The sequence below is a fragment of the Saccostrea cucullata genome, unplaced genomic scaffold, assembly GCF_032062105.1.
Source record: "Saccostrea cucullata isolate Sc308-1 unplaced genomic scaffold, CSIRO_AGI_Scuc_v1 ctg426, whole genome shotgun sequence".
Lineage (NCBI taxonomy): Eukaryota > Metazoa > Mollusca > Bivalvia > Ostreida > Ostreidae > Saccostrea > Saccostrea cuccullata.
In genome coordinates, this window is record NW_026930434.1 from 91,240 (window position 1) to 106,724 (window position 15,485).

A 15,485-nucleotide genomic window follows, 5' to 3' on the forward strand; every position below is an offset into this window, starting at 1 on the left:
TTTTTGGTTTTGTGTTAAAAGCACAAAATGTTTAGTAATATATGTTTAAGCTGGCACAAGTGGCATGAATTGGGATAAAATTTTATGCAATCATATACAATGAAATAATTTTCTTCATAATTGCAAGTCCCTTTTAGTCATTGAATTATCCCCATGATGTTTGGATATAGATTATAGAGATCTCTAAGTGCAAGTTAGGATTTTTTTCTTCAAAAGAACGGGGAGCTTTGAGGGGCAATGGACGTCTTGTTTAAAAATTAGCTCTCATGACCAAGTTTTAAATTTTTAAGCAGGCCTACTTCTCCAAGAATGTTAAGCATTAAATGGACAAATGCCTATGGGGGATGCTGACCTCATTTATCAATCATGCTTTTAGAGATGAATTTGATCCTCTCTGAGATGACTTTATACCCCAGGACTACATCTTGTCTTTTGGTGTTTACAAGTCAAATACCAGGACTTCAAAGAAACTGTTTGAATTCTGATGGGCCTCAAATGGACTTTATTTCCCAAATCTGCTTTTATATTCTTATGAAACACTTTATATTTAAAATCATTCTTCATGAGGAGAAGAAAAAAAAAATTAGCCTTCAACTGGACATTCAGATGTATTGACAATATTTTATCATTTAGCAATTGTAACTTCCAGTGATATGTTTTCTTGAACTTAGAATAAAAGGCATCCCAGTGTCTGGCACATTTCTTATTTAGATGTTTTAATTACCAGATGATAGGAGCAAACTAACAACTAAATAGTATGACAAACAAGAAGACCTCACCTTTTTTTTTACACAGTAAAATTCTGCTATCACCTGCATTTGGTGTTTACATCTTTCATCTTAATGGATATAGAAGAGAATGCTCTGACTTTAATAAATTTTTAAGTAGAAGCAGACTACTGACAGATAAGTTGATGTTATGGGATTTCAACAACCTTGTTTAAGTCAGCATTTGTAAATTCTACAGTCATTATAGTGACTTTGTTGACAAATATACCCTAGCACTGGGTCATGTTATGTCTTGTCTTACATGTTTCATGCCAATATTATAAGGCCTTTTCATTCTATATTTTTGTTTTTGTTCCGTCTATCTGATCATGCTGATAAATTGCTTTATGTAGGACTCAAGACACGTGACCTATTTGATGAATTCCGTTTTACAACCAGGCTTTATAATAAATATTTTACAAAAAACTTAATTCTATAAACTCCAGTATATACCATAGAATAATATGATAAAGCAAGAATTGACGATTACTCAAGGGCCGAACAAATAGGGAACCGCTGCGAATTCACTCCCTTTTCAACCCAGCAGGTGGCGTTGTTGATCATTAAAAACTTCCGCAATGGCGATCTGTACACCAGGCAGTCAGTCGGAGGAGAAAGAAACAAGCAGAAAGCCAAAAGGTGGGATTTAAGAAGAACCTGATAAAAGTTTAAACATGCACATACCTATGAAATATCCATAAGTATGTTCTAACTCTCTCGAGCCATTTAAAAGCAGAATAAAGTGGTAGCTATGGCTGAATGTAAACAATGTCAAAACAGTTGATCGTTGAATGTCAAGAAAATTTAATGAACTTATTTTTTTTTAATTAAACGCAAATATTAAGATATAGCTGTGTCTTTTAGTACCTGACATTAAATGCACGGTGTCGTGTGTGTGGTGAATGGTGATGCATTTGTAATTCTGTATACACGTCACGTGTATTAACTTTTGAAAGAATGAATAAGCTCGAGCTGTGTCAGGAAAAAATCTATCACATGTTATCTGGTCTGAAAGATCATATTAATTAAACGAAACAGTCTATCTAATAGTTGTATTTCCTGGATATACATTTTAAACGGTATTCGTACCATGTGTAGTCTACTCTATGTCAGCCTTAAACCCTTTTGGAAGTATTTCGAAAGATCAGTATTCTTTTAGCGTATGTTAGACATCCCAGCCCAAACAGCCAATGACACCTCGGCCCAATGACATTAAGATCTAATGACACCTCCGCTCAGACATGTCAGCCCAAGAGTTAAGAAAGGTTGATCTATTTGTGAGACACCTTTGATCTAAACAAAATTTTTTATGCAATATTATTATATATTTCAATTTTTTTTAAAAAGTAAATGAATAAATGTTCAAATGAATGTCTTTTTTCTAATTGTAAAAAGACATTGACAATAAACAAGGAAATAAGAAAATTTGTTCAAGTGCTAATTGATGAACAAACAAGTAAGTGAGAACATTTACATCCACTGAATCATTCTCATTTATCTTTTTAAGACAACCAAATATTTTATCATTAGAAAAAATAATTACATTAATAATAATATTGATTCAGACACTAGATTAATCTTTTCTGTCATAAAATTTTGCTTGATTGGCATGTCTTCTGTACGAACCAACCTGTCAGGAATCTTGGGCTGACCTGTCAGGATCAAGATGTCAAATGTGTTGATCGAGATGTCTTTTTTAAGCAGCATTGAGTGTCAAATTCCTATTTATAATAAAACTTTTCTATTTTTTCTGTATGTAGACATTTTATTTTTATTTAATTGTTTTGTTTATAGACACAAAATTTAAACAACAGAAGTTACCAGCATGGCAGCCAATCTTGACAGCTGGTACAGTCCTGCCTGCTTTCTTTGCCATTGGGATTGCATTCATTCCCTTAGGAATAGCCCTCCTGGTTACTTCAAATGGAGTAAGTACAATTTTGTCTTAACAAAAGGGAGTTCTCTCTGGTATTACATTTTTAGGTAAATTATTTTCAAATACAAGTAGGTGTCAAGTTGATTTGTAATATGATTTACTTGTGTCCCTGTCAACTTGAATAAAAATAATGTCTAATTGTAACCAAAAGTCTGGTCACAATAAGGACTCTAGTTTAAAGTTGACCTTTTTTTTGTAAAAGGTAACTTCAACTCTTTCTGAAATAATATTCATGTACTGTAAAATTTATAATCAGATATGTATACCATTGTTGGAAACCCATGGCCGATTACACTTCGTTTCTCTTTCGATTACTCAAAGCTATTGGCCATGAGTTTCGAACGATGTATGTATATCACCTCACCTATCCTCTTCATGCCCGCTGGCATATAAGGCCCCTGTATGCATAAGATGTATGTATATATATATCCAGAAATGTTTCTATGCATAAACAGATTAAGATGTGAAATAATGTGCAGGACACCATAATCCACCATCATTCTTTAACTTCAAACTTAAGTTTGATGAACAAGTACCTGGTACATGAAACTTGTTAGACTGCACATCTATTGTCACTTATGTGAAGGAAAATAAAAGTTGAGTTGCAATACTGAGGGGAAAAAAACAACTCAAAAAGACTTTATTTATTTTAACTTTTAGATAAAAATTTGCTCCATCAACACATGTGCCACTATCTGTTCTTTGTTATGACAATGAAAATAAATCATCTGTCTTAATAAATTAATACCCAGTATTTTGATATTATAGGTTATGGAAAAGGTGATGGACTACACCTTCTGTTATGACAAATCTGACAATACTACAACCTGTGCATCCAGACTGGAATCTCTGGGAACCAATGTGTCAGGATATGTGTGTTACTGTGATGTCACATTCACACTGGAGGAAGATTTCCCAGTAGGTTTTTTACTTTGTTGAAAATCAAAGTATTCTTTAATGTTTTGTTTTGTTTCTATTATTAAGTAGAAAATATTTTTTGAAAAAAATATGTATTTGGGATGTTCAATTTACAGCATTAAAATGCCAAAGTGTCAAGATAATTACCTGTATATAATAAAATTTTTCTTCAATGGTTCAACATGTTCAAGTCTTCAAAGAGTACATGTATTAGGGCACACTGTAACACTGTACTTTGCTTTGCAGAAAGATGTATACATGTACTATGGTTTGTCCAACTATTACCAAAACCACAGACGTTATGTGAGATCTCGTGATGACAACCAAATACACGGGGACGCGGTAACAGCCAGTTCTCTGAACTCGGACTGTGAACCTTATAGAACTAAGTCTATCAGCTCCAGTGAAACAAAACCCATAGCACCCTGTGGGGCTATTGCTAACAGTCTATTTAATGGTATGAAATAATATAAAATGATAAAGAGCAGTTGTTTTCTGCTTCCAAACTTTAATCCTCTTTTTTTTCCAACCTCCAGAAAAAAAATTATATTAGAGTATATAATAGTTAATTCATGGCAGATTCTCATTTTTCACTGATTTAACTCTATAAAAGCAAAATAAACTTTTCCAAGTTTTCTTGTAGTGTTTGTCTTAAAACTGTATGTAATTGTTGAAAGAGAATAAATACTTTATTATCCGGTAAATATTTAAAACGATAAGATTTGTTTATGTCTTTATTGATGGTCTGTATATTTAAGAATTTACGTTTTTATTTTCCAGACTCCATCAGCATAGAGTTCAATGGTAATGAGAATATCAGTCTTATAGCAACAGGAATTGCTTGGTTCTCAGATAAACAGGACAAATTTAACAACCCTGCAAGTAAGTGATAAAAATCTGCATAAAACTCGTATAGTACCCCAAATTTTAGTGTGTCGCTGTTATCCTTGTGTTCCTGTCCATAATTCATGGTTCACTGTCAGAACACGCGCTTATCATGGTTCAATGTCAGAAATCACATATATCATGTTCACTGTAAGAACTCGCATACTGTTTAGCTCACCTTGCTGAGACGAGCTCATGCTATACCCCTTATATCAGTGTTAGCATTGGCATCCTGTCTCAGTTTTAGGAGCATGTATTAATTGGGATGCAAACTACCAGACATGCTTCAGATGCGGGATCTGACCTATATTTGTTGGATGAGTGAGCAGGCTTAAATTTTATGAGCAATTCTTAAGTAAATGTAAGTCCAGACTTGCATGGATGATTCAACAAGGAATATACTATACATACATGTATTTGCTTCAGATACTGAACCTAACCTACATTTTTTAGGGAAGTGAAACAAGTTAAAAATCTTAAGAGCTGGTTCTTTCCCAAGTTATTCTTAGCCCTGTGATGACTGAACTTGCATTGATTGCATGTTATTACTACCAGATATGTTTCAGAAGCTTGATATGACCTACATTTACAGTGAAGCAATCTTGTATAAATGTTGAATTTTGGGACGTTAATGTTTGGTCTTAAACTTCAGTATTCATATACACACAGCAGTAGGCAAATGTAGATTATATCATTATAGAGTTTTGATTTTATAGTAAAATGTCCATAAACACTGTCAGTTTAATCATGTATTTGTATAAACATATGGTTAGGTTCATGTGAATTCAAGACTTATTGTATGTACAGTATTTATTTTGTGTTTTTAAAGTTTAAATAAATTTTATCTGTAGGCTGGGAAGGGTTTACTAATCCACCAAACTGGAATGATAAGAATGTTTACAACTTGAGCTCTGAACCAAACAACAATGGCTACATCAATGAGGATCTCATTGTGTGGATGAGGACAGCTGCTCTTCCTAACTTCCGCAAACTCTACCGAAAAATCAACCACGATGGCACATTTAAAACTGGTCTACCGAAAGGAAACTACAAACTTCAAATAGCATATGGTACAATGATCAACACTAATTTTTATTTTATATATGTTTATTTGGTTGAATTAGTCAAAATTGCTACAGGATTAATGAGAAATGAATGGATCTGCTGTGTAATTTTTATTACCGGTATATTAATGCAATTTTGCTACATTTTCTCCACCATGGTGTATATTGTATTGCTCTCCATCTTTTTGAAATATTCATCACTTAAATCTGTACAGTACACTGGTAGAAACGAAATGTTGGACCTCTCTTTTCAGCTTATCCCGTGTCCTCCTTTGATGGGAAGAAATCCATCATTTTAACCAACACCTCATGGCTTGGAGGGAAGAACCCCTTTCTTGGAATAGCCTACATTGTGACCGGATGTTTGTGTGTGCTCCTGGGTGTCATTTTCCTCATTATTCACATTAAGTATGGTAAAAAGTAAGTATAACATCCAGGAAAAAAGTAACTTCTTATGGGTCTGTATTCCTACCTTTACATGTATAATACTCAGTTTCAGTAATATGTTATTGCATCTCAGAATTTCTGTTTTATGTTTTAAAATTACCGGTACCTTCATTTCTTTCATTTTTAACAATTATATAAACAGCAACTTTTCATCATTGTAATGTATTTAATGTAGTATTTTTTGTTTCGAGTAAGTACTTGTATTGATATAAGTACATTAAAATGCACATAAACTTTCAATTGCCAACATGTCTTGTTATCATGAATTGAAACAGAGTGTAACTTTGCTCACAGTGTAGCCCTTCCTGTTGACAGTTTTGACACTGAGGCAAGTCCTTATAACTGCTAGTTATCTGTGTATAAAGGCAAGTCATTAGCTGCTAGTCTGACCCTTTTGTGGTGTTATGGCCTCCATATATAAAGCAATCCCTGAGAAGAAGTGGGAAAAAGAGCTGAAATTACATTTGTATAAAATGCATGCAAATGACACACACATTCTTATTCAGTCACACATACATGAACCATTACATATCATTGCCCTTTTAGTCAACTGGCCTTGTTCATTACTATAGATCTGTTTACTTTGCCACTCAGATGCACATGCTTTCAGCATTCCAGTTTTCACTTCGTAATTTTTTTTCCAAAGTATGAGAACTTACAGTATATGTCACACATTCAAAGAGTTTTTACTCTTGAGCTGTGCTGCTGACAATACAAATAAAATCATTTAGCTTAAAAATTTGGGTCAATGCACAAATGAGCTAAAAATATCTGTCATATCAAACAAGTGTTCATGTAATGTAAATCTCATCAACATGTTAAATTCAGTCTGAAGACTTTTGGAGAGGGTAGAGAAGGTTGGGCAAACGTTCAAACAACACTGGTATAAGTTATAATTATACCCCCCGCAAAAGAAGTTGGGGGGGGGTTATATAGGAATCACCTTGTCTGTCCGTTCGTCTGTCTAGCTGTGCAAATGTGTCCGGTCCATATCTTTCTTACAGAGGAACATTAGAATCTACTACTTCACACAAAGATTGCCCATGACCTAAGGGTGTGTCATGACCTTGACCCAAGGTCATTTGAGGAAGTTCAAGGTCACTGGAAGAAAAAATTCATAATTCGTGTCTGGTCCATATCTTTCTTATGGATAAACTTGGTAGATTCTAATTTCACACAAAGATTGGCATGAACTAAGGATGTGTCATAACCTTGACCCAAGGTCATGTGGGGAAGTTCAAGGTCACTGGAAGAAAAAATTCATAATTCGTGTCCGGTCCATATTTTTCTTATGGATAAACTTGGTAGCTTCTAATTTCACACAAAGATTGTTTATAACCTAAGGGTGTGACATGACCTTGACCCAAGGTCATTTGGGGAAGTTCAAGGTCACTGGAAGAAAAATTTCTGACTTTGTGTCCGGTCCATATCTTTCTTATGGATAAACTTGGTAGGTTGTCATTTCACACAAAGATTCCTCCTGACCTAAGGGTCTGTCATGACCTTGAACCAAGGTCATTTGGGGAAGTTCAAGGTCACTGGAGGAAAAATTTCATAATTCGTGTCTGGTCCATATCTTTCTTATGGATAAACTTGGTAGGTTCTAATTTCACACAAAGATTGCTCCTGACCTAAGGATGTGTCATGACCTTGACCCAAGGTCATTTGGGGAAGTTCAAGGTCACTGGAAGAAAAATTTCAGAATTTGTGTCCGGTCCATATCTTTCTTATGGATAAACTTGGTGGGTTCTCATTTCACACAAAGATTCCTCCTGACCTAAGGATATGTCATGACCTTGGGTCAAGGTCATTTGGGGAAGTTCAAGGTCACTGGAAGAAAAATTTTATAATTTGTGTCCAGTCCATATCTTTCTTTATTATGGAAAAACTTGAATCTACTACTTCACACAAACATTGCTTATGACCTGAGGTTGTGTCATGACTTTGAACCAAGGTCATTTATGCAAGTTCAAGGTCACTGACAAAAAGTTCATAATTCGTGTCTGGTCCATAAATTTAGCATCGTCAGAAACCCATGGATGATCTCATCTTTATTTATCACCCGTGGGCAAACTACCGGTAGCTGAAATATCGCCGTAAAATATGCCAATTTGTTGTTTTTAGTCAACCAATCAGAAAGATGTAACTCGTCAATTTTGAAAAATACGTTTATTACTTTGCTATTTATGGTAAATATTTTGACGCTCGTTGAAACGTGCGAAGTTTGATTTAAAACAATGAAAGTCAATTTGTACAGGTCACTAACATTAATATCCATCAGACATTATATCGGGGTACCTCTTTTTAGCTGCAAAATGCACTGGTGAGTGGATTTATCAGCTGTGTTAACTACGGAATGAGTTTTTCATGTTTTTGCAATGCAGAACATGCATATGTAATGTGAACTGTAATTCATTGTTTGGCATCGCGACTCTGTGAAGCAGCCAATCAAATGACCCATGCATATTTAATTACATACGACGATTTTTCGGCGAGTTTGCCCACGGGTGATAAGAAAAGACGAAATCACCCATGGGTTTCTGACGATGTATATTAAGTCTATTTTCTTTTATTAGGCTGCGCCTTCATTTCATTTATAAAAAATGTAATGAGCAATTACATTTGCACTAAAAATGATTTAAATCTTCTCTTAGATCCATAAAATATTCATGATTTAGCACTTCTGAAAAACCCAGCGGGGGGTATTTTGTCCCGTTTGGACAGTTCTAGTTATGTCTTGAACTCTTCCATTTATACATTTGCATTAGTAATTTCAGTCTCCTTTATATACAGTTTGATCCAGAGATAGTAAAAATAATATAATAGGAACGCTTTCTTGTCTTCACAACTCCTACTTCTTTTCTTTGTATGATTGACCCGATTTGGCTGTCTCATGTTATGTACACAAGGGTTTGGAATTTTGATTTTAGCCTCTCTTAGAGTGCATGGTTTGAGGACTGAGCTGAATTAAACTATCAAACATAAATGATGAGGGTTGCATGGAACTTCTTTTGAATTGGTTGACTGAAATCAGTGCATTCATCACAATATAAAAATGCTGGTTAAAATTTCTCTTTTTCTTGTATTCTCATGGAAATTTAAATAATTTTCATGATGGCCATTATTATGAGTTAAATATCCAGATGTGTGAGCTAGAATAATCTACATCTTTATGGGAGTTACTTTACCACACAGAGTATGAACTGTGGTTAGCACTGGAAGGCAGCTCCCATGTCTCTGGGTTTTCTTTTTTTTTAACTTTATTTTACATAAGGATGTGAGAATTTTTGTCAGAAAGATTGTGAGGATGCACTCATCATTTAAAAAAATACAAAAGTAAAGGAATTTTTTTTTTATTTTACATGTGTTCTATATTATTCATCATCTGTCAAAATTGTTTTACTAACATTTAACAAAATGATGTTTGGCATGATGAGGTGGAAGATTATGCAGTTCTTGGAAACAGGGATAATACCACTAAATTAAATGAATTAACTTTTCGAACAAAAATATGATTTCTGCAGATTGCACATCAAATATTTTTATGTATGTGTACCAGAGAACTTATAGCAAAATAAGATGTCCCTGTGTTTGGGTCAGGAATCTATATATGAAAACTTCCATATACTCTATGGAAGCTTGATTTTGGTGTGTTTCAGATGGAATTTTAATATCCAGGATTTGAAAAAAAAAATCCTACCATGTTGAACCAATAATGAAGTGCTATGCATAACTTTTTTGTATCATGGTGTACCTACAATTGACACATGTTCATTGAGTTCTCTTTGAAAGCTGTTATTACGCATTGTTTTCATGCACACACATTTTATTACTTTATAGAACAGAAAATTATTTTTAAGTTCTCTTAAAAATTTGTAGATTTGATGATGATGAAGCAGTTATTGGTATTAAAAACTTCTGTAAGTTTTTGTGGAAGATAGTTTATATATGCTTCCTAGTTTGGGGATTTTTAGTTTACTGGGTTTTTTTTTATTACATGTATATACATGCACTAGCTTTGTTTTACACATTTGTAAGTTTGTATTTTTGCTTAAATATTGATAATTATTAACACCTTTACATGCTTCTAATACTAATTTGTTTTCAAAGATTAAAAAGCTTTAAATAAAAGAATTGTTTTACTCACAAATTTGAAAGCTTCTGCTGTAAAACATTTCATCATGTAACATTTAAAACATGTAATAAGTATTTAATAATTACAAAATAAAAAAAATAATAATAATATTTTACCCCCAAAAAAGGAAAAGAAAAAAAAAAAAGAATTCTGGATCCTTTGACTCTAAACATAAAAAATATTCAAAAATTGGAAAATTTAGTAGTTAAGAGTAATAGTCCATTATAAGTTCAAATTTTAACGAGACGCAAATTTAGCGATTTGCCCTTGAAAATTGGTATTTTATTTTTAGCGATATATAATTTTAGCAATTTTAAAAAGCTCACCAAAGAATATATTAGATATAAAGCGCAATTAATTTTTAGCGATATTCAATTTAAGCGATCTTGGGAACCTCGCTAATAATGCCAAAAATAAATCCTCTCTAAAAATTCTGCTTATACGGTATTGATTAAATATGTGATTAGTATTTAGACACGATTACTAGGTGTATCAATTGCACGTGTACTAGGTATATACGTATATGTGTACCTTTTCACATACTTATAGATATTTGCACCAGGATGCATAATTAACCCCCCTCTCCCCTTTCCCTCCAGCTCTTAAAATAAAATGTTTAAAAAGTTTTTGAGTTATTGCACTTGATTGAACTTTACTTTTAAATATATACAGGTACTTTAAATGAACTTTTTATTTTTGTGTACTAATTATTTACTAATTTTTTTCACCATAAAATTAAAAGCATAACTGTTTTTACTTTATAAATTTGTTGTAAATTTCAGAGCTTCTGACATGATCAATGTGACTGCCAAAACTCCATTCTGAGAGTCAGGGAAAGTGAAAGTAAAGACTTGACCATAAACAAAGCAGGAGAAATCTTCTTTTATTATATCATGAAGGAACCCTGCTGAAATCTAAGAAGTGATATAACTGACTGAGAATAGAACAATTGAACATTTTCAGGGACTATGAATGTTAAACATTTTTATTCTTTGATCATAGAAGTGCTGATTTGAAAATGCTAAGTGTATATCAGGTTGCAAGATACTTTTCCTTATGTGTGAAGGTATAATTAAAAATAATAAGTACATGTACATGTATTTGAAATAGTGGATGTATTTATTGTGTCTATGTGTAATTTACTAAAATCATGCTATTGTGTAAATTATTATTGCATATATTGAAACCAAATGTTTAAAGCAAGAGTTCATTAACAGTCAAACTTTGTTATCTCAAACTCAATGGGACCAAGGAAAAAAATTGAATTCAAGATATTGTTGGGGGGTGGGGGGTAAAATACTTGTAAAGAATAAGTGGTTGGGACTTATAAATATATTCAGCATATTCATGGTTTTCAAGATATTGGTTGTTGAGATACCCAAGTTAAACTGTATATGTATTATGTCACAGTATGAGGCAATCTAAGAACATTTCCAACTGTATGAATTTCTGTTTTCATGTTCATTGTCTTATTACATTTATGAATGCATCATTCTGCTCTTATTTCTCATTTATGTAAAATGTCTAACTCTTTTTTTCTAGTCATATATTTGTATACATTTTTTTCTTTCTTTTATCGTCTATTATCTACCAAGTAATACTTGTAGTACACTGTTGAACTAAGAATTTTATTACTCAATTTCGTGTTTGATCATTAATGCATGTAACACTTAACAACCTTTGGTAATTGGCTCATTCATATTACCAGTAACAGTTTATTCAAATAGATATTAAAGAAAAGTGAGCTATAGGGTTTTAAAATATGATGCAGGTCCAGGAAAAAAAATTCAGTTACTATAAATAGAAGCAATGTAAAATTTGCAACACTCTCATAAAGCCTAAAGCTTTTCTTAGAAATTTTCTAGAAATATTATTTGTGTTCAGAATGTTTTTTTTATGACTGAAATCCATTGTCTGTGCATGGTGTTATTTTGAGGAAGAAATTCCTGGCTTTAAAGAAGCATTTGTATGCCATTGAATTTCTGATGTTTATTTGTAGTTGTAAGTATGAGCTAGGCTCTAGTATACCAGCAAAAAGCTTAATTTTTTTTATATGTTTTCAAATGTAAGCATTCCATGATTGTTAAGATAAATTTTGTTCTAATGATTCTACACTCTACAATAAGGTATTGTAAAAAAAATTATGCCCTTGTAATTGAAGATTCAGGGGTATAAAGTTTTTGTTGTGTCAATCTTTCTGTCTTTCTATCTGCAGAAACTTTAACCTTCCCCATAACTTTTCATTAAGAGGAGCTATGAATATCAATTCCTTGTGACAAGACCTTTCTTTGAGTTCCACCAAATTTGACCATTTGATCTTGACCTTGGAGTTTGACACACTTTACTTTTACACAAAAATTCCAAACTGTAACTTTGGTCATAACTTTTGAACAGTAGATACAAGGACTTTTATACTCTGTATATGTATTCTTTGTGATAAGCCCTTCCATTGGATACAAACAACTTTGACCTTGGGGATTAACATACTTTTAAAACAGATTAACCTTGGCCATAACTTTTGAACAGTAAATACAAGGACTTTCATACTTCATATGTATTGTTTGTGATAAGACCTTCCATTGGATACCAACAATTTTGACCCTTTGACCTTGGAGTTGACCTACTTTTAAAAAACAAACCTTGACTATAACATTTGAAGGGTAAGGACTAGGGCTTTAATACTTCACATATGTAATCCATGTGATAAGACCTTTCATTGGATACCAACAACCTTGACCCTTTGACCTTGGAGTTTGACCTACTTTTTAAAAACTTTAATCTTGGCCATAACTTTTGAAGGGTTAGGACTAAGGCTTTCATACTTCAAATATGTAACCCTTATAACAAGACCTTTCTTTAAAAACCAACAACTTGACCATGGAGTTTGACCTACCTTGTACAAAAACTTATTATTGACCATAACTTTTGAACAGGTGTTGCTAGGGGCTTTCATAATTCACAATTGTATTTTTTTTTTTAAGAAGACCTTACTTTGGGTACCAACATATTGAATTTGCATTTAAGAAAAGTTTAATCTTCATTATATTGCCATACAGGGGCATCAGTCTTTCACAAACACATCTTTTTTTTAAAATTTATTTTATTTTTTTTTTTAATACTAGAATTTGGAATAACTTACCTTGAAATGGTCCAAGACCCACAGGTCAGTTTGCTGTTCAGTGTAACATCTGGCATGTATATTTAGAGTTAATAAAAAAAAGAAAAGAAATGGAAATATAGTTGACACATTTGTACAATGATTGAGATTCAGAGTTACATGTATGGTACGTTTGGATCGTAATTATTTACATAATTTGTTACAAGTGCAATGTTAAAAACCTGTTTGTATTATAATTGTGATTCTTTTAATTGATGTTGATGTGATAGATAGAATATTGTGATTTTTAAAAATTAAATTATAATTAATTTAAGTTTCTTCCATGCCTCTTGTAACAGTGTGTATATCTTAATTGTCTTGTTTGAAGCCTTGGTGTGAAGAGGGTCCTTTGACAGTTCTGTAGATTCTAGTTAGTCGTAGTAATCTGATCCCTTTGTCAAGTTTCAGAACTCGGTAAAGGTGTATTATTTCAAAGCAGTAAGCCTACACTCAAAGATAGAGAGGGTTTATTTGTGTAAACAGTGACGTAGCATCATTTAAAAAAACAGATCAGAAAAGTTGTACTACTTCCAAACTCGCGAATCCTATTTAGTGTGTGTTGGAGGGGGGGGGGGGTCGAAACGAAATTTTCTTATTGCCTGACGTCACGGCGTCAGGCAGTATAAGGATTGATATTTACAAGATCCGAAAATGTGCGGCCATATCTAAAGAGCTAGATTTTGTGCAAGCTGATTTACAATGGAATTCTTTACCTGCATTTTAAAAGAAACAGTTTTCAGAAAAAAGAAAGATATTACTGATGCGAAATACTGCAGTGTTTACTTCCTTTAATTTTTTTTGCATGAAACAGATTATTCCATATGATTTGCCGTTTCAACATGTCCGTGTATCCTTTTTTTCTGCATTTCTATACTACTGGATCAGTCCATTTATATTCTACTAAAGGGGTGAATCGCTCTTTTCGCGCCAAATGTCACTAGTAAGCTATCTTCGCGCCTTTTCCTTGGATTGTTCTATTGTATGAATGGGTGTGCTAACTTCCATGGAATTAAATAAAGTTTGTCCTTTTAACTTCCTTCTAATGCTTCAGAAATTCTATCTACAAGTTTTACACCATTCTTTAAAACAACATATCGTATACATCAGTATACATGGTATATATATACACGTAACACTAAAGAAATGATGTTTCTAATTTGTTTACCGATCCCGCGGTTGGTTTATTCCATAAATGGACGAGTCCAATAATTATAAACAACGCAGTTCAAGCCATCGTCTCCAGATGCACGATCTATTATATGTCTTTGTTCAGATGCACACGATAAATAAGAAAGTAGTGAATAATCTTGGATATTTCTTTCTACAAAGCTAACTATTAAATTTATTTATTTCATTCTCAATATATCATGTATTATATGATAGTGTCATCCCCCTCCCCTTTTAAGAAAAAAATAATGAACACACATTACTACTGTTTACTTCAGAGGAGAAAATACACTCCAACAAAATGTGTTTTTAATTATATCCATCTTTTAAAATGTTCACAATGCGTGATTTGATAACAGGTTTTATAATAGGTGTTACAATGTAGTTTGAAATCAATTTAGATCCAAGGGCAGATCACTCCACTTGCAGATCCCCCCCCTTCAACTACAAAGTTCTTTAGTATGCAGTGTAGAGATGATTCTTCTACAAGTTCAGTAAAATCAAGATTTCAATTACATAAGGTTCTCAAAATATAAAGTTAGGATATTTTGAAACCCACAAAGTATTGCTCAAAAGGGTTATCACTCTTCATGCAGATAAATTGATGTAGTCAGGCAAGCTTTTTAAAAAGCTGTTACTTGTGAAAAACACTAAATTTCCATTATTTGACTCTACTAGAACAGAAGGTGTGGGGGCGGACTTTCAATGACCTTTTTCTGTAGTAAAATATACAAAAAAAGTCATATGTCTGGAAAAAGTGGGGGACCTTGACCATCCCCCTCCCCGATACTATGTGCTTGGTAAATGTGGATGTAGGGGGTATGGAAGATTTTGTTTGATATGTTCAGTTTTATTATAAGGTTCCTTCTACTTTTAGGCTGCTTGACAGAGAAATTTACGCATGTAGGCACATGCAACGTATTGTTTAGATACTTGCTGAATAATATTGGAATAGGATTGCGGTTTAACTGTATTTTCCCCATAAATACAGCTAATTTAGGTCTTATTC

General features: G+C 32.9%; 1 protein-coding gene across 5 annotated transcripts; it reads left to right on the top strand.

Moving 5' to 3' along the window:
- Positions 1 to 1,307: 1,307 nt before the first annotated feature.
- LOC134228561 (cell cycle control protein 50A-like) lies at positions 1,308 to 13,583 on the top strand. Of its 5 annotated transcripts, XM_062710219.1 has the most exons (10): positions 1,315 to 1,406; positions 2,562 to 2,695; positions 3,472 to 3,621; positions 3,868 to 4,078; positions 4,402 to 4,503; positions 5,358 to 5,576; positions 5,825 to 5,990; positions 6,312 to 6,345; positions 9,897 to 9,937; positions 10,935 to 13,583. In XM_062710219.1, exons 1-9 carry the CDS (start codon positions 1,346 to 1,348, stop codon positions 9,900 to 9,902), a joined length of 1,083 nt encoding a protein of 360 aa, XP_062566203.1. In that variant the 5' UTR covers positions 1,315 to 1,345; the 3' UTR covers positions 9,903 to 9,937; positions 10,935 to 13,583. The 5 variants fall into 5 exon arrangements, with proteins under 5 accessions (XP_062566199.1, XP_062566203.1, XP_062566201.1 ...); XM_062710215.1 differs by lacking the exon at positions 9,897 to 9,937 and having other exon boundaries at positions 1,308 to 1,406; positions 6,312 to 6,382; XM_062710217.1 differs by lacking the exon at positions 9,897 to 9,937.
- Positions 13,584 to 15,485: the final 1,902 nt, after the last annotated feature.

What these genes read in the sequence shown, in the direction of transcription:
- LOC134228561 (XM_062710215.1), top strand. Translation starts at nt 1,346, where the DNA reads ATGGCGATCTGTACACCAGGCAGTCAGTCGGAGGAGAAAGAAACAAGC. An exon ending in TCCTGGTTACTTCAAATGGA is followed by an intron (nt 2,696 to 3,471) that starts GTAAGTACAATT and finishes TTGATATTATAG; the next exon opens with GTTATGGAAAAGGTGATGGA. An exon ending in TGCTAACAGTCTATTTAATG is followed by an intron (nt 4,079 to 4,401) that starts GTATGAAATAAT and finishes TTTATTTTCCAG; the next exon opens with ACTCCATCAGCATAGAGTTC.